At 35.7% G+C, this 24,715-nt stretch overlaps 1 protein-coding gene across 2 annotated transcripts in view; it reads left to right on the forward strand.

The window, feature by feature from the left end:
• The window catches only part of tpst1 (tyrosylprotein sulfotransferase 1), an 80,887-nt gene that overhangs the window by 35,632 nt on the left and 20,540 nt on the right, over window positions 1-24,715 (forward strand). For both annotated transcript variants that reach the window (XM_056473729.1, XM_056473730.1), the window contains exon 3: window positions 13,573-13,771. In XM_056473729.1, the coding sequence (XP_056329704.1) occupies window positions 13,573-13,771 (199 nt within the window). The remainder of the gene's footprint in view (window positions 1-13,572; window positions 13,772-24,715) is intronic.

Genomic DNA, 24,715 nt, shown 5'->3' on the forward strand with positions numbered 1-24,715 from the left:
TTTTTGACTAACTGCATCTCTGTTTAATGTTTATTGTATTTTTTTTCCCATATTCATTTTGTGTTGTAACTTGTCACTTTATGTACACTGGAAGCTTCAGTAGCCAAAACAAATTCCTTCGTGTGTGTGAAGCACACTTGGCAATAAAACTGATGCTGATTCTGATTAAAAGGCACCTATTTTACCCCTTTTTCAAGATTTAAGATAAGCCTTTTGTGTCTCCAGAATGTGTCTGTAAAGTTTCAGCTCAAAACACCCATCAGATTATTTATTAAACCTTTCAGAATATTGGGATTTTCTGCTCTGAACACACTGTAGTTGTTTTTGTTGCCTGTGCCTTTAATGCTAGTTTTCCCCGCCCACTGTTCCCATGTGCCTGTCAGAGTATGCCTCAATCTCTGGCTCGGCTGCGTCAGATAAACAGCACAGTGACAGACATGAAGGAAGAAGATCTCACGTAACATTTGTGAGAAATACTACAGTAAGAACTTTCCCAATGATTATTTGATGTATTTGTTGTGTAGTTAATTCAAGCTTTTCTTCAATGATCAGTCACACGCAATGTCGTTACAAAGCACACACCCAGATACACACACTCTGTTAACTTAGCAGTGTTTTTGTATAGCAAATGTGACAGGATACACGTTAATATCCACTGCTGTATAGATATTTGTCATATTAATGTACAAAATAAACCTGATTTAACGTCCACAAACGTGGATTAAAGTGTTTTCTTTTATAATTGTATTGACACGCGGCTGTGGTGATAAAGTAAAGACGGTAAAATCGCTGGAATTCATTACAAGCAGGCACTGTTTTTAAAACATTTTAATCTTGTAAAACTCATTCTTCATCACATTTGATGATGATTGATGATCAGAGCGAGCTGGGCAAATCTTTTAATCCCAGTTGCTTTACACACGTCCTGTCTTGTTGATCTGATTATACATGTTATTACGGAGACATGTTAATATGCGGCTGTCAATCAACTCAGTGAGTGGGAAAACCACACTCCTACGTCACTTAGCCAAACGTCACGTGGGCCTCAAAATTGGAGGCATTTGGATCCTATTTTAACGTCAGGAAATAAAAAAAGAGACTTATTGTGTTTCTAACACTCCAATATGAATGTTGACACACTATGCCTACACACAGTTCTGTCCATACAGCTTACAAAAGATGATTTTCATCATAGGTGCCCTTTAATGTTAGGGCTGCACGATATTGGAAAAATCTGATATTGCAATGTTTTATTTTTCTGAGATAAAATATTGCTATCTGAATACAGATTCACAAGATGAATAGCTCTATTTGGTAGTCTAACATTATTCAGGTACAATAAAAACAAAACAAAAAATGCTTTTCTTACATTGCATTGTCTTGTTTCTAGTCCAAATATCGAAAAATTATTAAATCAAGTAAAAATATTGTGTTATTTTCACCTTCAGAAGAAATTACGGAAAATCGGGAGTTTTTCCTTAAAACAAGCTAAATGCTAATTTTTTTTCCACTTCGAAATGTAGATATTTGGAAAAGAAACAATATAAAAATTCTAATTTTTTTTTGCATAAATTGCATAAATAATTAAATACAATTAATATTTGTTACACCCAAAACATCATAATTTTCGGTGCCTAAATGTTTTAAACTCTTCACTCTAAATTAAATTAAACCTTTACTCTATTATGGTTGGACTCTACAAATCATGTGTTCTGTAGCTCCTTTTCAACTATATTTCAGACTCAACATTTTATATCTTGCAATGTGGCTATTGCATATCCGCACATTGCAATATCGATGCTGAAACGATATATTGTGCAGCCCTATAAACCTTTCTAATATTAAGGAATTGTTCACCCAAAGATGAAAATATACTTCTCATTACTCACCCTCAAGTTGTTTCAAACCTAAGAATAGATATTTTGAAGAAAGTTGGAAACTTGTTAACATTGACTTTCATAGTATTTGTTTTCCTACTATTGAAGTCAATGGAGACAGGTTTTCAGCTTTCTACAAAATATCTTCTTTTGTGTTCAACAGAAGAACGAAACTGAAAGGGTGTGTAAATAATGACAGAATATTCATTTTCAGGTGAACAATCCCAACAGTCAACTTTATCAAATGAAAGGAGTGTAGATAACTCAAAATGTACTGAAAGTTAATTCTACTAATTTGAAATGAGTTTTAAACTTCGTGTTAAAGATAATGAGTTAATTAAATACCCCATTAATTCAATTTAAATGGAGTAAATTCACAGTACTCGTATAGATTAGTTTTTTAACTCAAATGGTTTGGTGCAATCGGTTTCCTCAAACGGTTTGAGTTGCCTTAACTTATTGGGTTTTACAGTACTCAGTTGGTTTGAGTTCTCTTCATTTATTGGGTTTTACTGTACTCAAATTGCTTCTTTTACTCAAATGAATTAAGTTCACAGTACTCATTAGTAGGGCTGCACGATTCTGACAAAAATGTAAATCACGATTTTTTTTTAGCTTGAAATCAAGATCACGATTTTTCTCACGATTCTGTAAATGTAAAATAAAGGTTAATATGATTGATTAGCCTATTATTATTGTCAATTCTCAAATAAATGGTAAACAACAATAATAATATTAGGCCTATGTGTAGGTCTACTCTTGCTTAAAATGCTAAATTTTGTATAGTCATTTTGGTGGACTTGAGCAGACTTTCAATATGTCCTGTTTGTTAATTCACAGTAAAATGATGACATCAGAATATAACGACTATTCATATTTCTGAAATTGATTTATTATGTTTAAGACATGTGCTTGTCATCTTTCATTGACAACATTATTAGACCATTATATTTCCATTATATATAGGCTAGGGTTGTTATACTGACACAGTAAACATTTATTTTCATGCACAACACTGTGTTCGCTATGAAAGAAAAAAATATATCAAATGCTTCTCATAATCATAACTCTAAAATGCCATATGATCATTTAAATAATATGCGCACAGGTTTCACTTTCACTTCCGAGTGCGGCTCATGGCTGCTGTCACTGTGAGAAAAAAAACACATACGGGCAAATCAAACCTCCCGCACGACCCTCAAACAATCGGTCTGTGCAACAAACTGAAGATTATTTACAACTTCATTACCTGTTACTCACAGCCTATGCAGGTTCTGTTCACTAAAGTAGGCATCATGCATGCACGCGCATGTTCTTGGTAGTAAACAAACATTGCGTCAGCTCACAGGTGATTTCGCGACCGTGACTACATCATCACATGAAGACAGAAATGTCATTTTTGAGTGAATTATACCTTATAAATACAGTATGTGACACTTTTAACACCATTTGAAGGTGTCAATGTTGCTGTGAAGACTTGTGTGACTGCCTTGCTTCTCTCCTGACCTTGAAAATATAATTGGCTGAATCGTAGAAAAGCTGAATAAGGCCGTGTGTAGAGTCGAATCGAGATTGTGATATTTTTTTCGATTAATCGTGCAGCGCTACTCATTAGGATTAGTTTTTTAACTTAAATGGTTTGTTGCAGTCCTTTTACTCAAATTGTCTGAGTAACCTTAACTTTTTGAGTTTTACAGCGTAGTTGTTGATATTGTGGTACTACTAATGGCTTCATATCAAATGTTGCTTACTAAGCAAGTCAAACATAACATAAAAAAAACTTAGTTTTATATTTTGGTTGTATGTATAGATTTTGTATATACAACTATGAAGGAATTAAGAGACACATTTTGAATTAACCTTTTATTTAATTAACTTATAGATAGATCTATGATAGATTTGTCATAAATACATTGATTACAATTAATACTTGAACACGGATCATATTTTTGGACTCTTCTTTAAATCATCTTTGAATTATTGAGGTGGATTTTTACACCAACTATTGATATTCATCTTTGCAACTGAGTTTGAATATTGTTAACTATGTCACACAGTGCTTATATTATACATTTATAGGTTGCTTTGGTTAAAAACATCTTTGGTTAAAAACATCTCAAACAAAAATGAGATATTATGGTAATCATTTCTGGTTAAATCAAATTATGTTCCTCTATTCTACTGCCGCCACATCCCTACTGCTGTCGTTCATCTCAAATTGGTCCTCTTACAAAGCTTACAGATGCGAATCTCACCTTCAGAGGGTGTCAGCTATGTATCATAATAGGGATTCATACCAGATAGTGTGAGTGCAGGCTGACTGTGTGTTTTTGGCATGTGTTGGCCATAGCAACTGGCGAACAGAGGATGTTATTTTCTAGAGAATGGCATGACGCATCCACTGCCAGGCTGTAAGAAATGGCTTTTCCTCCTGTCTGCGATTTACGTGCGTGTGTGCGCTTGCATTTTTCTGCTTTTCAATAAACGATTTTTGAGTTTTTCCACTGAAGAAAGTAACTGCGGCAAAGAAAGAAAACAGTCCCTGTCCTGGGAAGCAATAAATCTATTAATCATGTTGCAGCCCAAGTGCAATTCCAATGTAAATGGATTAGAGAAGTGAAGGACTGCATCAGCCAGGGAGTTGAACAATGAAATGTACAGCGGAGCAGCTTGCCAGTATAAATGGACTTTGTGGTGCCTGGGGAGAGAAGCAGGTCTCTAACGCGGAGGCTGAGGTCGGGGAGGGTGTGTGATGGGAAGGTGAATTCAATAACTCACGGGCCGCTGTTGTTCCTGCATTCCAGGAAGAAAAGGACTTGACGTTCTACATTTCAACATTTTTAGATGTTTTTTTTATTACCTTGGTATTACCTTGGCTTCAAATCTTTCTTTTCGTTTGTTTTCATTAAAGGGGTCAGTCTTTTTTCTGCTTATTTTACTATCCAGTGTTTCTGTTTCAGAATGAGAAAAAACTGCTATAATGTTCTTTCCAATGGCAGTTATTTTGTATAGCAGTAAGTTTCTCAACCCCTTCAAACTCTGATTGTAGTCATGAGATTTCTTCTCACAAGGGATGACTAAGGGAATGAGAATTGATCGTTTCACAGGTTTCACGGATCATAGATATTGTTACACATGATTTCTTTCCCAGCTGCTGCTTACATTCACAGAAATAACCAACATTATGCAAATGTTATAATCGACTAATATGCTTAAAACAATTCTTTTGTAAAAAATATTATGATGATCATTTTAATTTGTAATTAAATGACACCAAATTCAATTTATCAAAGCACCAGAAATTATCATGTTCATTTCCACATATTGCATGGTAAGTTGAAATATTGACTGTCATCACCTAGGTTATTATAGTTAATGAAAACAAATGAAAAGAAACGAAAACTAAAATTTAAAAACATTTTCGTTAACTGAAATAAAAATAAAAACGAGAGTTTTTACTAGAACTAACTGAATCTGTTTTGTGTACATACAAAACTAACTGAAACTAACTAAAATTATAGCAAAAACGTCCTTTGTTTTCGTCTTTGTAAATGTATTTAATACAAATGTATGCCTTTTAGAAGAATTTACAATCGTGATGCCATTGGCCACATCAAGCTGGTCCTCCTCCAGTCATCCTCACCGTTGCTCCTACGACAAAAACAACGAGAGGACATGACAGCAGCACAGTGACAGCATTAAATACGACCAGAGGAGAGACTTGTATTAATTTAACACATTTGTGCCAAATAATGGGTTTGATTTCTGGATTAGTGATCCCGATCACTAACAAATCATTCTTTTTAACAAGATCCTCTACGTGAACCGGTTAAACTAGTTCACCGAATCGACTTAATCATTTGAAACTATTCTCGTCTCTAGTAAGCACTTACTTTTTAACATACAGTTGAAGTCAGAATTATTAGCCCCCCTTTAATTTTTTTCTTCTTTTTAAATATTTCCCAAATTATGTATAACAGAGCAAGGACATTTTCAAAATATGTCTGATAATATTCTTTCTTCTGGAGAAAGTCTTATTTGTTTTATTTCGGCTAGAATAAAAGCAGTTTTAAATTTTTTTATGAACCATTTTAAGGTCAAAATTATTAGCCCCTTTAAGCTTGTTTTTTCCCAACTGTCTACAGAACAAACCATCATTATACAATAACTTGCCTAATTACCCTATCCTGCCTAGTTAACCTAATTAAGCCTTTTTAATATCACTTTATGCTGTATAGAAGTGTCTAGAAAAATATCTAGTCAAATATTATTTACGGTCATCAAGGCAAAGATTAAATAAATAAGTTATTAGAGCGCAGTTATTAAACTATTATGTTTACAAAGAAATGTGTTGAAAAAAATCTTCTCTCCATTAAACAGAAATTGGGGGAAAAAATAAACAGGGGGGCTAATAGTTCTGACTTCAGCTGTACCTGATCCATCCCCTACCCCCACCAATTTCCAGAGTTATTCATTTATTAGAACAGTATAGGCTACACGGAGATCAGATTTGAGAACCAGTGAACCGATAATACTGCACATGCGTGATTCAGCAGGTGAACTGAACACAAACAGTACATGACAGCCTGCTGTGACTAAACTAAACTTGAACAACTGCAGCGCAGATAACTGAGGGCATAAAAGAGAGCATCTGGCAAAGCGTACATTTATTTCATAACAGAAAAATTGTAATGGAATTTAAATAAGTGAATCGTGCTTCAGTTGCGTTACAAAACTTACTAGTAACAAACTTTTTTAGATCATGGTGATGTTTTAACTTACTGATTTACTTAAGATTGCCGACTACATATTTGTGTACAATATGTTAAGTCAAAACATGGGAAGATTGACACAAAAGATCTGGTTCGCGTTAAAGATCCGAACTTCCCATCACTTCTGTGTATCTAACCTCAGAAGCAGCCCTTGCACACATATTGTACCTAGGGCTGCTATCCTGTGAGCTGTTGTATTTAAATTTGAGGATGGATAGATGGTAGTGGTAGATGATAGTGGTCATGTGTCCTCTGAATACATGTTTAAAAAAAATTATCTTTGCTTGAGTTTTATTATACAATATTTATTCTGATGACTTTGAATCTTGCACCTAACAAATATCCTTAGTTTCAAAAAACAAAATTAAAACTAACACTGAAACTAATAAAATTAAGAAACTAACTAGTAAATCTACCTCTAAACTAATTAAAACTAACTGATTTTCAAAAAACAAGAAGTCTAAACAAAATAAAAACTAAAATTAATGAAAAATTCAAAACTGTTCAAACCTTGATCATGACAGGCCTACAGTCAGAATCCATTGAAATATAAATAGTTTGCGCAATTATGGTGAAGCTCTGTTTGAAACAATTGATTAAGAAATAATAATTAAATATGCATCAGAGTTAATAAAGCCATGGTGAGACTAAAGTACCTCAGGGATCTCATACTAGTTTTAACGTTTTTGTGTTACTTCTTAGGAGACTTTTATTCTACTAGTGACTGTGATCAATAAATCACCTAAAACGAAGCTCAGAGAATTGCAGTGCATTCAGAAAATTTCCAAATTGATGCTGAATCATTTGTTGATTTGCAGTGCATGCATGCAAAACATAAATAATACCCCTGCACGACTCCTGATGACGCAGGTCTTAGAAGGTCTATGAAGCGAAACATTCACTCAGTGCAACAAACTGAACATCATTTGCAATATCCACAGCCTAGGCAAACAGTTCTGAGCTATAACACTGAAGTATACACTACATGCATCTCATTGCATAATGACGCATTAGCAGATACATCCTCGCTCTGTGGTAAATAAACCGAGGTGAGTCAGTGTGTCTCATCTGAGAAAAGTTCATTATGTGACTAGACTATTAGTGTATATTCAGTGTACATGCTCAGAAAAATTTGCTCAGGCTATGCATAATTTTCAATTTGTAGAAATTTTTAATATGTTTAACTAATATCCTGTAAAAAGGGTCATAGTTTGAACTGACATTTTTAATGTCACATTTTTTATTATATGAGACATGCTGTGACTTTTGTAAACTTACACAATGCAAATTAACATAACGCAAGCTAAACACATGTAAAGCATCACACATTATTTGCTAAATTAAAAATTTCAAAAGTATCTGAATAGTGCATTTCGCAGGCACCAGTATATATATATTTTTCTTTAAATAAATGTGTTTAGATTTGACGTTCATGCTGTTTATAGTAAATTCTATTCGTTTTAGGATCCATTTAGTTTCCTATTCTGAATAAAGTTGAACTGAAATAATTTTGTGAAGCGAGACATGTTTATAATGTTTATTTAGAGCTACCTGAGCCATTGATTTATTTTAAAATGCATTGTGTTTTTTTACATCTCAACAATGTAGTTATTTTTTTTTAATAATAATAATTTTGGGGGGGTTTTCACCTTTATTGTAAAGGAAAGTAGAGAGAACTGACAGGAAAGCATGGGAAGCAGAGAGAGGGGAAGGATCGGCATAGGACCGCGAGGCAGAATCGAACTCGGGTCGCCGTGAGCACCAGAGTGCATGTGTCGACGCACTAACTAACCACTACACCACTAGCGCAGACAACAATGTGGTTTTGACATGATGTGAATCAAAGTCAGGTGCTCTTACTTTAGCTTTTAAAATACTACTTAAACTTTAGTTTTTGTTACGTTTTTAGTAATTTTATGATTATTTTTCGTGTGATTTCAGTTTTGGTTTGACTTATGTTGTAATATCATATAATATCATAAATTAAACAAATTTTTGTTGAGAAATGTTTTCTTGGCAACTATAGATTAAAATATTTTGTTTACAGGTCCCTGTGAAGTGCGCATTTTTCATTCAGTGTTTGACATAATCTCAACTGAAACACAAAGAGAGCGCGGGATATAGCATAGCTCCTCCCCTTTTGAAAAACAGCTAATAGCGTTTGGTTTTTACCACAGCTGGTTGAGCTCAACCTTAAGCGCATCAAATTAAAAGAAAACAAGAAGCATCTTGAAGGGGCGGGGCATTTCAGATAATAGAGACCATTTGATTGGTCAAATTGATTGGTCAGATTTGATGAGAAACTGAAGTATGAGGTGACATGAGAAAATTCGGTCAATCTTTGGATGTTATTATCAGGTTTATATCTTCTGCATGCAAATTGTGTCACTGTTTTGGAGCACACTAGCTTATAGATATCCTTAAAACATACTGAAAAACAAATTTTTTAATCTAAAAAACTTTATTTTAATTTCACGGGACTTTTAACAGTTGATCTTAGTTGAATTTTTCTTACTTTCAAGCAACATATTTTTATTTGATAAGTTTTAGCAACCTTAATAACCCTGGACTTTACGGTTATTTTATAAGGAGCGCTGCACTGTCACGGCTCTGTTAGTGCTGTTTGAAGAGGCAGGTTGGGTCATTTACTTGGTTTAACATGCACACATAAACACACAGTCACACTCGTAAGCGTGCCAGCACGAGTCTTGCTGCTGGTTTGGTGTCATTGTTTGCTGTTTTGAGGGATTATAGGCTGAAGGTGTTTTACAGTAGATCCACACAGCTCTCTGATGTGGGCCAGCGGTGGAGCTGACGATCCCCTGTGTCTTGGCTGAAGAAAGAGATTGAGCATTAGTAATCTGTTTTCCATCTGGAGGCAGTCCTTCTATGAGGGAAGAAATAATAAAACCGGGAACATGGCCTCAGTGACTCTTCAACAAGACTTCAGCTTAAGTCATTTGGCCCTGAGAAGAGAATAAAAAAGAGAACGAATACTCTTGTAGTGGGGTAAACATACAGTAGAACAGTGGTTCCCAACAGGGGGGTCCCACCCCACAAGAGGGCGTCATATAAAAATGTCATATTTTTTACATTTTTTTTAGCAGGGGACAATTAGGAGAATGATCATGTTGCCTTAGTTTTTTTATCCCCTGGCTGACCAAAAAATGGACAAATTCGTCCTCCATGAAAAAGGCAGAGTCTTACTGATTTGCCTTCAGCAGCTAATAGTAATGACCCAATCATACTGGGCCTGATACTTTCAAAGACTCCCTGACCCAGCCACAGTGCATTATCTGCTCCAAAGTTCTTGCTAACTAATGCATGACGCCAAATTAATAAGACATTTGGAGATGACGACACCCCCAATACTGCGACAAGCCCATCGCATTTCTTAAGTGCAAGGCAAAAGAATTGACACGCACTCAAAATGAGATGAGGGACGTCACAGCTACTGACAAGAAACTTAAAAAAAATGGGCAGCTAATTGGCAACTAACATAGGGCCAGTTTAAAGGCTAAAGGCTTACGTTTTTCAGTTACAAATGGGCAACTGAGGTTTTGCTTTTATATTTTACATTAGGCTATTATTTGTGCATAAAAATATCCAGATATAGTAATAAACATACGTTTGTTTGTAAAAAAATTTATTTCAAAACAACATGTTTGAAAACACGTTTTGTTTGAAAACAACATTTTTTGTCATCCTTACTGCAAACTTATATGAGCGATAATGTCATTAAATGTGGAGGAGGGCCTTACAATATTTTCCGGGGGAAAAGGGGGTCTCAGGCAAAAAAAAGTTAGGGAAGCGCTGCAGCAGAAGGCACTTTATTGTATTTATTTGTGAGGTGGGATCTGTGGAAACACATTTTAAAGGTCCCGTGAGGTGCTTTGAAATGTGCGTTTTTTTTATCCGATGTTTGACGTAATCTTAACTGAACATAAGGAGAGGATGGGACACAGTGTAGCCCCTCCCCTTTTAAAAGAACAACCAATAGCGTATTGTTTTATCACCCCTCTGCCATTGAGAGTGATTGAGCTCAAGTGCTTTATTTTAATTTCATGGGACCTTTAATGAAAATTAAATTAGAACACAGACACAATAGAACACACATTAAAACACATAAGAGATTTTAAAGAATGATGATAAGCAGTAGTGGAGTAGTTTGCTCAATGTTATGTCAATAACAGCGCAAAATGCATTTGAATTGTCAGGTAAAATGATCTACACATGTTCATGTCAGGCTTTATTAGATTGACTCAATATTTGTTGTTCCCATCTGCTATAATAATAGAACAATGATGAGCGCCCTGCACATTTTCCAGGTTTCTTGGAAAAAGGGTTCATCTGATCTTTCTGTAAATATAAGATGTAAACAATTTCCTTCTTGCACAGAAGCCACTCCTATGTGTTCTTTCTAGATAAAAAAAAACTGAAGGGCTGGATTATCCATGGCTTTGTAAATATTTCATCTCAGACATATGAATAATTTACCCAGGGTGTGACATAATGCCTGATTCATTTTTAATATCTCTGCAAATTTGAATGCACACACATTTTATGATGGAAGCTGCTTATTTAGCAGGTTATTCTGTTAGAAAGTGGGACATGCTCTATGGGATGCAGTAAAAACTAGACTATAATTATTTATTGGGGTTCAGTAAAACCGCTAAGTTATTTTACATCAGCATAAAGCTGTTGAAGCTCTGCCAGGTTGTGCTGAAACGTATACGTCCAGATTAGCAAATCCAGAAACATCCATCAGTGTCACTGTAGCTTAATCATATACAAGGCGGCTGTGTGGAATATGAAAAGTGATGCATTTGGAGGACGATCTTGGAGAATGAAAAGCTGTTCATTTGAAGCATTACACACAGCCTGGCTTTCTTTAATCACATTGCGTGATCTCATTTGGCCCAATTAGATCTCTGTGGTAAGACTGTAAAACCCAAAGTGTGTATCTTTTTTTACACAGTCATATGCTGTTCACCATTTAACAGCATGCTTGAACACAAGCACTCAACACATGCTGATAATTTCATTTTTGGCCAGCACCTGCATTTAGGGTTTAGGATTAATAAAAAATTACTAAACAGTTACAAAAATGAAAGCTGAAATATTTAAAACTATATTTTATGCACTGAGAGGTTTACAGGTAACAAAGAAAATACAGAATAACCAAGGTCAGCAAAACACACAAGACGGTCAACGTGTGTATATGTTTGTTTGTGTGTGTGTTTGTGTGTGATACAATAACGGTAATGATGATAATTAATTTTAAAAAGAAACCACAAGAATGGAGGATGAAGAAGGTGAAATAGTAGTAGTAGTTGTTGTTGTTGTAGTAGTCGTTGTACTACTACTAGTCGTAGTCATCGTACTAGTAATAGTAGTAGTTATAGACATCATCACAGTAGTAGTTGTAGTTATAATAGTAGAAGTCATAGTCACCTTAGTAGTTGTAGTAATCATAGTAGTCGTCATCGTAGCAGTAGTCGTAGTCATCGTTGTAGTAACAGTAATAGTAGTCGTACTCGTCATCGTTGTCATCACCGTAGTAGTCATAGTAGTAGTAGTCGCAGTAGTAGTAGTTATCGTTATTATCAAAGTAGTGGTAGTAGTTGTCGTCACCATTGTAGTAGTCATCATTATCGTAGTCGTCATAGTAGTAGTAGTCACAGCCGTAGTCATTGTCATTGTAGCAGTAGTCGCAGTCACAGCCGTAGTCATCATCATTGTAGCAGTAGTTGTAGTCATCGTTGTTGTAGTAATAGAAGTAGTCGTCGTAGTAGTAGTAGTGGTCATTGTCATGATTAAAATAGTGGTAGTTGTCGTAGACTTAGTCGTCGTCGCCGTAGAAGTCTTTATTGTTGCCGTAGTAGTAGTTGTAGTCCTCGTAGTATTCATAGTGATAGTAGTAGTAGTCAGAGTAGTCATCGTCCTAGTAGTAGTCATAGTCGTAGTAGTCATAGTAGTAGTAGTCGTCATTGTCATAGTATTAGTAGTCATCGTCGTAGTAGTTGTCATAGTAGTAGTCGTAGTCGTCGTAGTCTCTGTAGTAGTAGTAGTCATTGTAGTCTTAGTAGTCATCTTCGTAGTTGTCATCGTAGTTCTAGTCTTAGTAGTAGTAGTCGTAGTCTTAGTCGTCATCGTAGTATTAGTAGTAGTACATGTAGTAGTAGTAGTAGTATTAGTCGTCTTTGTAGTAGTAGTCGTCATTGTTGTAGTCGGAGTCATCGTCAGTTAATCAAAATTGACAGAGTTGAAGGCTGGGGAAGATGACCATTTTGTTTGTTTTTTACTAATTGGAATAACTGGAGTCATTTCAGATTAAACTGATTAAATGGAATTACTAATGAGTATTTGATTAATCATTCTAAAAAGGTTAGATTAATTGATTTTTAAAATAATTTATTGTAGCAGCCTAATAATTTACAAGCTTGACTGATGTTATACTCGACAATTAGTTGCTTAATTACATCAGTAATCATTAAAATAAACGATTATCTAGATAATAAATTGTTGCAGCCTAACTGATGGATTAATGCTTGATTAGTCACTTTAATAATCATTAATCAATAATAATCCTAGCTTAATTGATTATCAAGAAGATCTGATCACTGACACAGTTCCTTTTCTATATAGTGTAGAGAATTCCAGAGGCCCAACCGGTGGAATGAACAACAATCGGTCAATTAGTCATTCTTTTAATTATTGGATTTAAGCTTATCAACATAATCATTTGTTGCAGCCTGACAATTGAGTGCATTTTTTCTCTACAGGATCGAGAAATATCTACTAGCCAAAGCAGTGGAATAATCAGTGATTAGTCACTTTAGTGCTCTAATATTATGATTAATTGTCATTGGGAAAATTTATTGTTGCTGTTCGACTATTAACACACGACTTTTGCTCTAAAGGGTCGAGAGATCTACAGACCAGGTGATCAAGCCTGTCAACGTGGAGGCCTTATCTAAGTGGGTGGGCAAAATCCCTCTGGATGTGCAGCGGGACATGGCTGTCATCGCCCCCATGCTGGCCAGGCTCGGCTATGATCCCCACGCCAACCCTCCCAACTACGGCCGGCCCGACCCCCTAGTCCTGGACAACACCAGAAGGGTGAGCATAGCCACAAAATAACTTCTGTGGTGACTTATTTCTGTTGTACATTAAAGCACCTTGACCTCATTTCCCTTCGACCGCTACTAAATCATCTCGCTGCTATTATTAGATCAGACACGTTTGACATATTGGGTTAAAAGTGGTCCTCGAGCTAGGCTTTACGTTCTGAGACTGGGATCAGAGGATTTGGTATCACTTTTTGTGCTTTGTGCTTATTTTGACTTTCTAATCTGAGAATTAAAAGCGATTTACATTGCACGTATCCTGCAGGGATGAGCAGCTCCATGTGTGAAATGGGTACTTAGGTGTGATTTGCACCTCTGGGATTAACGCAGAGCATTTATGCAGATCGGAGAATCTGTGTGTGTGTGATCGACTACAGCTCCACTGGGTTCTTCTGTGTCTTTTGTAGCTGATTTTGAAATCATGTTTATCGAAAGTCCTTCAGTTCATTGGGTTCAAAATATTTTGAGTTAGAACTGAACTGAACAGTTTACAGTATATTTCTCAGTTAAACATATTCCGGTAGTGTTTGTCCTTATTTTTTACATTTTATTTTACTGCATTTTTACTTTTTCATTTAACAGTATGAAGCCTATTATTAAAATGATATATAGTTAGTTAGTTAGTTAGTTAGTTAGTTAGTTAGTTAGACAGACAGACAGACAGACAGACAGACAGACTGGTCATTTTTGGGGTTAAAACAGTTGGTTTACCTTTGATGGATAGACAGCCAGACAGACAGACAGACAGACAGACAGGCAGGCAGGCGATAGTTAGATAGACTAGTCATTTTTTGGGTTAAAACTGTTGGTTTCCCTATGATGAATGGATAAATGGATGGACGGATGGATGGACGGACGACAGACAGACAGACAGACAGGCAATAGTTAGTTAGATAGACTGAGAGACTGGTCATTTTTTAGGTTAAAACTGTTGGTTCCCCTATGATGGACGAACGATGGATGGATGGATGGGTAGGTAGGTAGGTAAGCAGACAGACAGACAGACAGACAGACAGACAGACAGACAGACAGACAGACAGACAGACAGACAGACAGACAGACAGACGATAGTTAGATAGACTGAGATATTGGTCATTTTTTGGGTTAAAACTGTTGGATCCCCTACGATAGATGGACAGACAGACAGACTGACAGGCGATAGTTAGATAGATGGGTTTTTTGGGGGTTAAAACAGTTGGTTCCCCTGCGATGGATGAATGGATGGACGGACAACAGACAGACAGACAGGCTGATGATTGATAGATAGATAGATAGATAGATAGATAGATAGATAGATAGATAGATAGATAGATAGATAGATAGATAGATAGATAGATAGATAGATAGATAGATAGATAGATAGATAGATAGATAGATAGATAGATATAGAGATTAGATATTAGATATAGAGATTAGATATATTAGATATATTAGATATATTAGATATATTAGATATTAGATATAGAGATTAGATATATTAGATAGAAATAGTTAATTTGTTTGCCTAATTGACTACACTTATCTTACTGTATATAAGACAGGCCATAAACTAAGGATGAATACAGTTGAATATCTGCCATTTTCTGTTTGAGAGACCTGCAGTATGAAGATGAAGTGATTTGTTCTTTATAATGAACCTAACATTGATTGTCACTGTGTTGAATCCATCTTTCCATCATCGTTTCTCTCAGTTTATTGATTATTAATGATTCATGGTTCACTGGTGGATATAGACCCAGCTGTTGTCAAAGCTTGACAAATGTACATTCATTTACAAGCAGAGCTTGTCGATTGAACAACCATTTTGACATTAACATTGTTTCCCATTAATCTCACTTTATTTGTTTGTGTAATTCCTTTCTATTATAAGTATAGAATATGGATATTTACATTACTGCCAATGCCAACTCTGTGGTGTTTGCTAAGCTAAAGCAAAAATCTAATTTAGTCTATTTATGCTGATAGTTCATATCTGGTAGCTACCTTTTTTCCATCACTAACTCAGAAATATTACCTCAAAGTGTCCCTTTCTTCTCACTAAGACTGGAAGTGTCGTTTTAATAAAGGAAATATGGTCTACATTCTTACATCAGCTGTATTACACCACACTCACAGCTGCTGTCCATTTGCAGCGGATAATGATGAAATCATATGCTAAATTATGGAAAAAAGAATATAAAATGTGGCCATTAGAGCCTTTAGGATTGATCAAAATGGCTCCATGCTTTGTGTGCTCCTCGAGCTGACAAGTTTTGAGGTGCCATGATTCACAGTTGTGCCTGAGGGAAACATTTGGGTTGTAGCATAGTCTACTTGAATCTGCTAAATTATGGATAGTGTGCCACTCGAGGAGGGCTAGGTGGTCTCGTCGTTCACAGTGACATGGCAGATATATATCTCCACTCTGATAGTGTTTTTACATGTTGAAGGAAAACAAAGCATAGGAAAATTGCATGACTTAACAGAGTGCTGCTGACTGTGGTGAAAAGGATTTTTATGCTACTTGAGCAGTAAGACACAGTCACAGTGATTTCTTTTTTTGTCCTCTAAGGTCAGGAAGAGGCCTGTGTCAAGCTCTATCAATGTGTCAGTCCGGCTCAGAGAGTTCAAAGAAAAAGCTGTGTCAGATTCCCAGCCTTCAAAACTATCAGTGGCTTGGTTCAGTGGTACATGGTTGGGCAATGTTTTTTGCCACATCTTCATCCCAGTTGCATTTCTCTCTGCCATAGGAATGTGATTGTGGTCGGAACATCTCCATATCCAAGGCAAATGTTTTAAATAGGTCTAGTTCATCCAAAAAAGAAATTGTGATTATTTACACACCCTCACATAGAGCTGTATGATTCAGAATTTACGTGATAATCTTTTTTTGGCATGCTGTCCAAGGAGAGAGCCCTGAGTTTATGAGATAATCGAGCCCTGGGCTCCCTGCCATTTGCAGGGCGATAGGGGAGTTTGAGCTCAGGTAGATCTTGATGAACTTCCCTGGATTATTTCTGGCTAATGACAGACATAGGGATGGCTAATGAGAGATTTATGGCTTGCTAAGAGCTTGACTATTGTGTCAATTTGGTATGTTCGATTTACTTGGGTTGTGTGTTTTTTGGACTGTGGGAGGAAACCGGAGAACCTGGGGAAAACTCACACAAGCATGGGGAGAATGAGTGAACTCCGCACAGAAATGTCGGTTTAGTAGGGACTTTAAGCAGAGACATTCTTGCTGTGAGGCAACAGTGCTAATCACTGAGCCGACTTGTCTATCTAGAAAGGAGGGGGAGTAGAGGTGGGTTGGGGGATTCTTCAAGACAAAGATACTGAGATAAGAAACTCTGGTTATTTATAGTGAGTCAGAAATCATCTGATTGGTGAATCAATCGTAAGCTGATGCAGGACCAGCTGTGAACAATCATAAGCATGTGATCCTCTGGAAAATAGTTTATAAATACACTTCACATCAACCTATCGCACAACACATGGACATGACCTCAAACATTTTTGGTGATGAAATATATCGCCCATTCAAAAAAAAACTATTCTAGTTATAACATTTATAGCATTTATAAATGTTATACCCATTATGCTATTATATAACATTTATAGCTGATTGTACACCGTCTCTATTAGGGCTGCACGATTAATCGAAAAAAGATCGCGATCTCGATTCGACCCTACACACGATCTTAATTCAGCTTGTCGTCGATTTAGCTAATTATATTTTCAGTGTCAGGAGAGAAGTCTAAAGGCTGTCACACAAGTCTTCACATTGTTTTATATACGTTGCTCAGCAATATGGACACCACCAAATGGCAATAACAGTGTTACATACTGTTATTTTAAGGTATAATTCACCTAAAAATGTAATTTCTGTCTTAAATTAATGATGCATTCACAGCCGCGAAATCATGTTCAGTTTGTTGCACAGAGCGATCATTTGGGAGCTGCGTGGGAAGTATGATTTGCATGTGTGTGAAGTTGCACTCGGAAATGAAAGTGAAACATGCGCACATCATTTAAATGATCGTTTAGAGTTATGATTACAACAAGCATTTGATATGTTTTTTCTTTAAAAGTGAAGACAAAGTGTTGTGCATGAAAATAAATGTTTACACTGTCAGTATAAGTATTCTAGCCTATATAATGCAAAAGGTAATCTGATAATTACGAATGTCTAATTTTACCAGTGAAAAAAATGGTCTAATAATGTTGTCAATGAAAGACTGCAAGCATATGTCTCAAACATAATAACTCAACTTCAGAATTATGAATGGTTGTATTCTGATGTCATCACTTTACTGTGAATTAACAACCAGGACATATTTAAAGTCTGTTCAAGTTGATCATTTTAACCAACAGTAGATCTACACATAGGCCTATTATTATTTTTATATTTACCATATGTTTGAGAATAACAGTAATAACAGCCTACTCATTTTAACCTTTATTTTACATCTCCAGAATCGTGTGAAAATCGTGATCTTGATTTGAAACAAAATAAAAAAAAGTATTGATTCTCATTTTAGCCAGAATCATGCAGCCCTACTCTCTATCTTTACTGGAGGTGTCAATGTCAGTATGGTTAAAAAACACTATAGTTTTCACTATAAATTACTATAGTATATTTTATGTGGGTACCTGACAACTGAATATAGATCTCATAGCAGATATCACAGCCTCGGATGCTTTTTATTCCTATGCCTAATTATTAAGTTGTTAAAATGACCATAATTGAATGAAATATTCTTAAGATTAAAATGTGTTCTTTGGAAGAGTGACCTTGCATTATGATGCTATTTATTATGTTGTCATTTTGGCATCATAAAATAAGTGGTATAAAATGGTCTTGAAATGACAATAATATGGTTTATATCAATATACTTTGGTGCAAAATATCACACAACAGAAAATTGATATCGTGACAGGCCTAGCTGCTCTGAATGGACAACTTAATAGCATGTACATTTCTAGAGGTTATGATTAAATGTTTATTGCAGTCTGAGTGGTTCTCTAATTTTGAGAACTTTTTTTGAGTACAGTGGTTTCTCGCTATAACGCGCTTCACTTTTCTTGGCCTCGCAGATTTTTTTTCATGCATTTTCTTTTTACGGCACATTGTGTTCTGCATCCTGATTATTGCATTGTGTTCTGCGTCCTGACTGGCTGTAGACCACTGTCAACAAATGTCCTTCGTGCCGTGTCTTCTGTACAGTACTGAATGCGTTCAGCTTGCCAAATTTACATAAATCTTCAATCGCTAGTTGTGTGACTCTGAAATTCTGTACTGTATGTTTGCAAGTTTTCTCTGCACATAGTTGATGAAACGTTCTGCACCGTCAAAGGCACCTGCGCTAGCACCCAAAAGGCAGCGGAAGATGCTAACCATCGCATTAATAAATAAATGAAGATCGAATGGTTGTGGTCTTTGGTTTCATTCTATAATAATGGACCAAGTTTTGAACTTTGAGATTGTTTAATACTGGGTTCAGACTGCATGATTTTAGTCCCAATTTTCACTCGCCGGCAGGTTTTGAGAATTCACCGACAAATGCCTGAAATCACAGGCAAATCAGTACTCGTTCCCTTGAGTAAAAATCACAAAGTGTGAACTGTCAAAGATGCGATCTGAGAGAATTGCAGATGACTCACTGCGTGATATTTGGCGTGGTAAATATCTGGAGCTGTCAGGGAATTCAAATCATGCTGTGTGAAATGGGTTCTGATTGAAAATAACATCGGCGATTACCTTCAGCCAATGAGACAGCAGCATCCACTAGTATGGGTATCTGCAGGCCAGCGGGAAGTTTGGGAGAGAAGTTAAAAGCACTAATTTTCAGTTTATTTGGACCCAAGAAATGGAGGAAAAACTAGTGGAAATTTGGCGGGAGCACCCGTGCCTGTTTGACCTGTCATCTGAGCAACAACACAACCAGCTCGAAAAAGAAAAAAGTTGAGAAGAAATTGCAAATTCCCTTCAAACCAGGTGAGCAAAAAAAGTACCTTTTCTACCCCACTAAAGGCTTTTTTCTCATTATGTAGTTAATAACAAAAGATATACCACATGACCTTTTGTTGTTTCCATGTTATTTTTTGCGTGTTTGGTTGTGAGACGTAGTTTGCAGACCAAGACAAAAGTTGGCGTCGATTCTTCCTATTGTAAATTTATACAGTGTGAAACCTCCTGTCGCTGATCCATCTTGCAGTGTAAACACAGCAGCGACGGAACGTTACGCCAGACAGTCATGCAGTGTGAAAACATCTATGACGTGACTACTTTGAAAATCGTGCAGTGTGAACTCGGCATAAACAGAGAGAAAAAACTGTGAAAATGTTAATGCCTGTCTGAGAAAAGTGTATAAAGTATGTAGTGAGGGCTTTTACAGCCTTAAAACATCTATAATAATTGTTTAAAATAAAGCTGACTACTTCGCTGATTTCGCCTATTGCGGGTTATCTTTAAAACGTAACTCCCGCTAATAACAAGGGACCACCGTATCTGTATAAATCTCTTAAACTTAAATATTTCATTTAAGATTGTGCAGTTGAAGTCAGAATTATTAGCCCCCCTGAATTATTAGCCGCCCAGTTTATTTCTGTTTAACTAAGAGATTTTTTTCAACACATTTCTAAACAATAGTTTTAATAATTCATCTCTAATATCTGATTTCTTTTATCTTTGCCATGATGATAGTAAATAATATTTGACTAGATATTTTTCAAGACACTTCTATACAGCTTAAAGTGACATTTAAAGGCTTAACTAGGTTCATTTGGTTAACTAGGCAGGTTAGGGTAATTAGGCAAGTTATTGTATAACAATAGTTTGATCTGTAGACTATCAAAAAATAGCTTAAAGGGGCTAATAATATTGATCTAAAATGTTTTTTTTTAATTAAAAACTGCTTTTATTCTAGCCGAAATAAAACAAATAAGACTTTTTCCAGAATAAAAAAATATTATCAGACATACTGTAAAAATGTCTTTGCTTTGTTAAACATCATTTAGGAAACATTTAAAAAAAGAAAAACATTTCAAATGGAGGCTAATAATTCTGACTTCAACTGTATGTATGCTGTTATATGAAATATGTTTAAAATAGGAATCAGCAGTGACCTCAACATTTTGGAAATTGTAGATGTCTTATTTTGATCTCCAATGCAAATAAAAATGTATGCACACCAAAAAGCACAACACCAGTGTACACTGAAAAAAGATGAATCCTTGAATTTACTAATTTTATTAAGTTAAATGGTTGTAATCTATTTATTTGCTAAATTTAAACAAACAAATTAAAAACATTACTAAATGTTATTAGTTTGTTTAAATTGAAAACATTTAAATTGTTTGCAACAATTTTGCGGACATCATTTTTTTCAGTGTACAATATGTTTACGTAATTCAACAGCAACAAGCTTGTTTAGAGTTTTTTTATACTAGTGTAGTTATGCAGCAAACAATTTTTGTTGTGTGATTTTCAACATATTGGCAAGACCGGCCTTCAGAATATCCACATAAGGAAGTCATGTAAGTTTTGGATTGAAATGAGAGTGAATTTTCGGCGAACTGTCCCTTTAATACCCCCTCTCCTCGATGACAGTCTGAAGCGATTGTCAACCTTGAACTGTTCAGCAGCTTTGCTTTGCTTGCCATGACAGTCTTTCCCACACAGAGTAGATTCCTTTTAGTTGAGCAATTGCTGCTTTTTTTGGACATATCACTCTCAGCGACTCAATTGGCTCCAATCTCTGTCAGTTCCATATGTTTCTCTTGTTGAATAAAACTCAGGCTGTTATTCTCTCCAGAACCCAGCCATCTTCAAAGCTCTGTTTTGTTAGAAACGAGCGACTCGATTAGCAAATCCTGTAAAGCTGTAAATGTTTTTAACACACATGGGTGAAATCATGAATCTTTGATGTTTCACTCAGAAATCAAAGAGGAGGGGGTGGCTTTAAATGTTTGTTTGTGATTGTATTTCATCTTTCATGGGTTGTTTGTGCCCCACGCAGCAGTCCAGATTTCATTCGGCATTCTTTAGAAAAGCTATTGTTGTAGTGACACTCTTTCTACAGCCTGCTCCATCTTTCTGGAGGCTACATGTGAAAGAGAGAGCGAGAAAGAGAGCGAGAGAGAGAGCGAGAGAGAGAGAGAGAGAGAGAGAAAGAGACAGACATGGGGAGAAGCACATCTGCTGCGTATTAATGTGTATTTCCCCTGGATCAAACACAGCTGCATGGATCAGTCGTTAAGCCTCCCTCCTCCCTCCTCCGACATGGAGTACGACACTCACACAACAGCGAAGATCTGAGATCTGCTCACAAGGTGTGCGATGCAGACAGGCCGTAACGGCGAACATGTGCAGTAAAATTTGTCAACTGTGGCGCGACTCTATTTTTGAAGTCTGAGAAGCAAGCTGAGCGTCAGAAGGCATAGAATATGAGCCGCTTTATTTCAACCCGTTTGAACATCCATCAACCTCAGGCTTTCTGTGTTGAAGTATTGCGGCGCTGTCAGAATAGGTCAGTAGGCCTGTGATTTGATTGTGTTGGTGTTTTCACAGGCCTCGGTGCGCTACGTTTGATGCAAACAGAGCATTTGGGTCAAAGACATGAAAAACTTTTAACTTTAGAAACGTGCATGTGTTATTTTGAACAAGTTTAGCCATTTTTATTTTAACGGCTTACAATGTTGGTTACATTTTAAAACAGAGATACCCAAACTAGGGCCCGCGGGCCACAGTTGGCCAATGGAAACCTTTGATTTGACCCATCGTCTCATCTGAGAGAGAGAATAACAGGTTCTTATTTTTATAGATTTAACAGATGTTGTCATGTCGATGATTAATAATTCAAACAAATCCAGACAAGAAAACAACATCATCTCATTGGGCCATTTGCATTACAAATGAGTACTCAACCACTAAACCACTAGTTGACTAGTAAAACACCACTCAAATTACTCATACGTTTATTTATTTTAGTTTTTTTTACTGTAGAGAAAGATGAAATGTGCTTTCACATTGGATCTCTCACCCAAAACTCATTGGTGGAGCTTTATCCAGTTGGTGATGTAGTGGATACATCACTGAAGTAATGAGATGTGATGGCTTATGCCTACAGGAGCATCCAAGTGTGGCAGTATTGTGGTTCATATTGGTGTATTCGGTTCTTGTTAGTCATGCATTCCAGCACACAAGGATCTGCTTCAAATCTTGTTGAGCGAAAGTAAGAAGTGCACAAAAAACTGTCGCCTGTCAGACATCAGCAGTCATACACAACAGCCTCCAACTTTCACCATATACTGTAATACTTTATATTTTTCAAGAAATTCATTTCTTATGTTAGATTCATGTGAAAAAGTTTGGACACCCTATTAAATTGCATGGTTTTCTGCATCACGACTAGTCTTGGGTCTAATTAGCTACAAAATTAAGTTACTGTAATTAGATTACTTTTCCTCCAAAAAGTGTAGTAGGGGATTATTTTAGATTTTAAGTAATTTAATTAGTTATTTATAATGTACTTACCCTAAATATTTTAAATGCATTCAACAGTTTTGGATTAAACAATTGAGAGAAGCAAATATATTTTGGAGAATAAATCTATTTTTCAGCTAAAGAAAGTTACATTTATCAAGACGATTATATTTAATTAAATATAATATAATTAATATAGAATTATTAATATTAATATAATCTTATATAATTAAATATGTACATATCGGTTTAATGTTTTAGACTTTACATAACCCGACTTTACTACTAAATCAGTTTGTGAATATTAGAACGACTGCTCACCGATCTACTAGAGGTGGTGAAAGAGGGGATTGTATTATTTCTCTCCAAAAAAGTCAATTTAGTCAGTCAGTATTGTCAGTGAAAGCTGCTAGGGAATGGAACTCCATCTCACCAACAATTAGAAGATCACTTACTTTTCGTTCTCTTCAGTCTCTTGTTAAAAATTGGTTAGTGACAAATCAGCATTGTCAGCATTAGTACTGTATTCTTGACCCTTTTTGTCCTCTTGTGCTGCCATCAGTCTGTTTTTGTTTTTTACTTTTTACTTTTTAATTGTATTTTATATATAAAAGTGTATTCTATGTTATTATGATGTCCTTCTATTTTAGGTGTGACTTTTTAACATTCTGTAAGGGGTCTACAGATGAAAAATAGCCATTCTTGGCTAATTCTGGCACATTTTACAGTAATGTTTAGTAATGTTTATTAATGTGCATTGACCCTGTAAACGAATAAAAAAAAAACTAAATGATTGAACATGCTTTAAAAACAATGAATTGAGTGAGAAAATAACAACAGTGTATTGTATGAAATTTTGTCTAAAATTTGAAATATGTTATTTATATAATATACCGTGTGTGTTGTCACGCATTGTATAGTCACCGCTGTTTACTGAGTGTTAACCACAGATACAGGGACACTGGACCATTTCAAAGTCACGTCGATCAGCTGGTTTGTCTATAAGCTGACATACAAGTGATCCGCTCCAGTGTCCCTGTGTCTGTGGTTACACTCTGTAAACAGAGGTGAGTTCAGTGAACTGATGACCTTCACGGCCAATCACAGTCATTTCTGTTGAGCACGTGAACAAATGGCAAATCAGCGTTGTTTAAGAACATTCTCAACAGTGCTGAAATGTTAGCAGGAAATGGACATTTTTAGAATTTCAGTATTGATTTGTACCGAATTGCAGTATTCTGACAACCCTAATATATATATATATATATATATATATATATATATATATATATATATATATATATATATATATATATATATATATTCTGTAAGTGTTACAGTTTTAATAAAGCTAAAAGGCCCTGCTTGGTTCATATGTAAAGAATTGAGACTTTAATTTCTATTTTATTTACTATACATTTGAAATAGTATCCAGTAAAGAAAATAAATTACTTATTAGTAATTGAATAA

The sequence above is a fragment of the Danio aesculapii genome, chromosome 15, assembly GCF_903798145.1.
Source record: "Danio aesculapii chromosome 15, fDanAes4.1, whole genome shotgun sequence".
NCBI classification, from domain to species: Eukaryota; Metazoa; Chordata; class Actinopteri; order Cypriniformes; family Danionidae; genus Danio; species Danio aesculapii.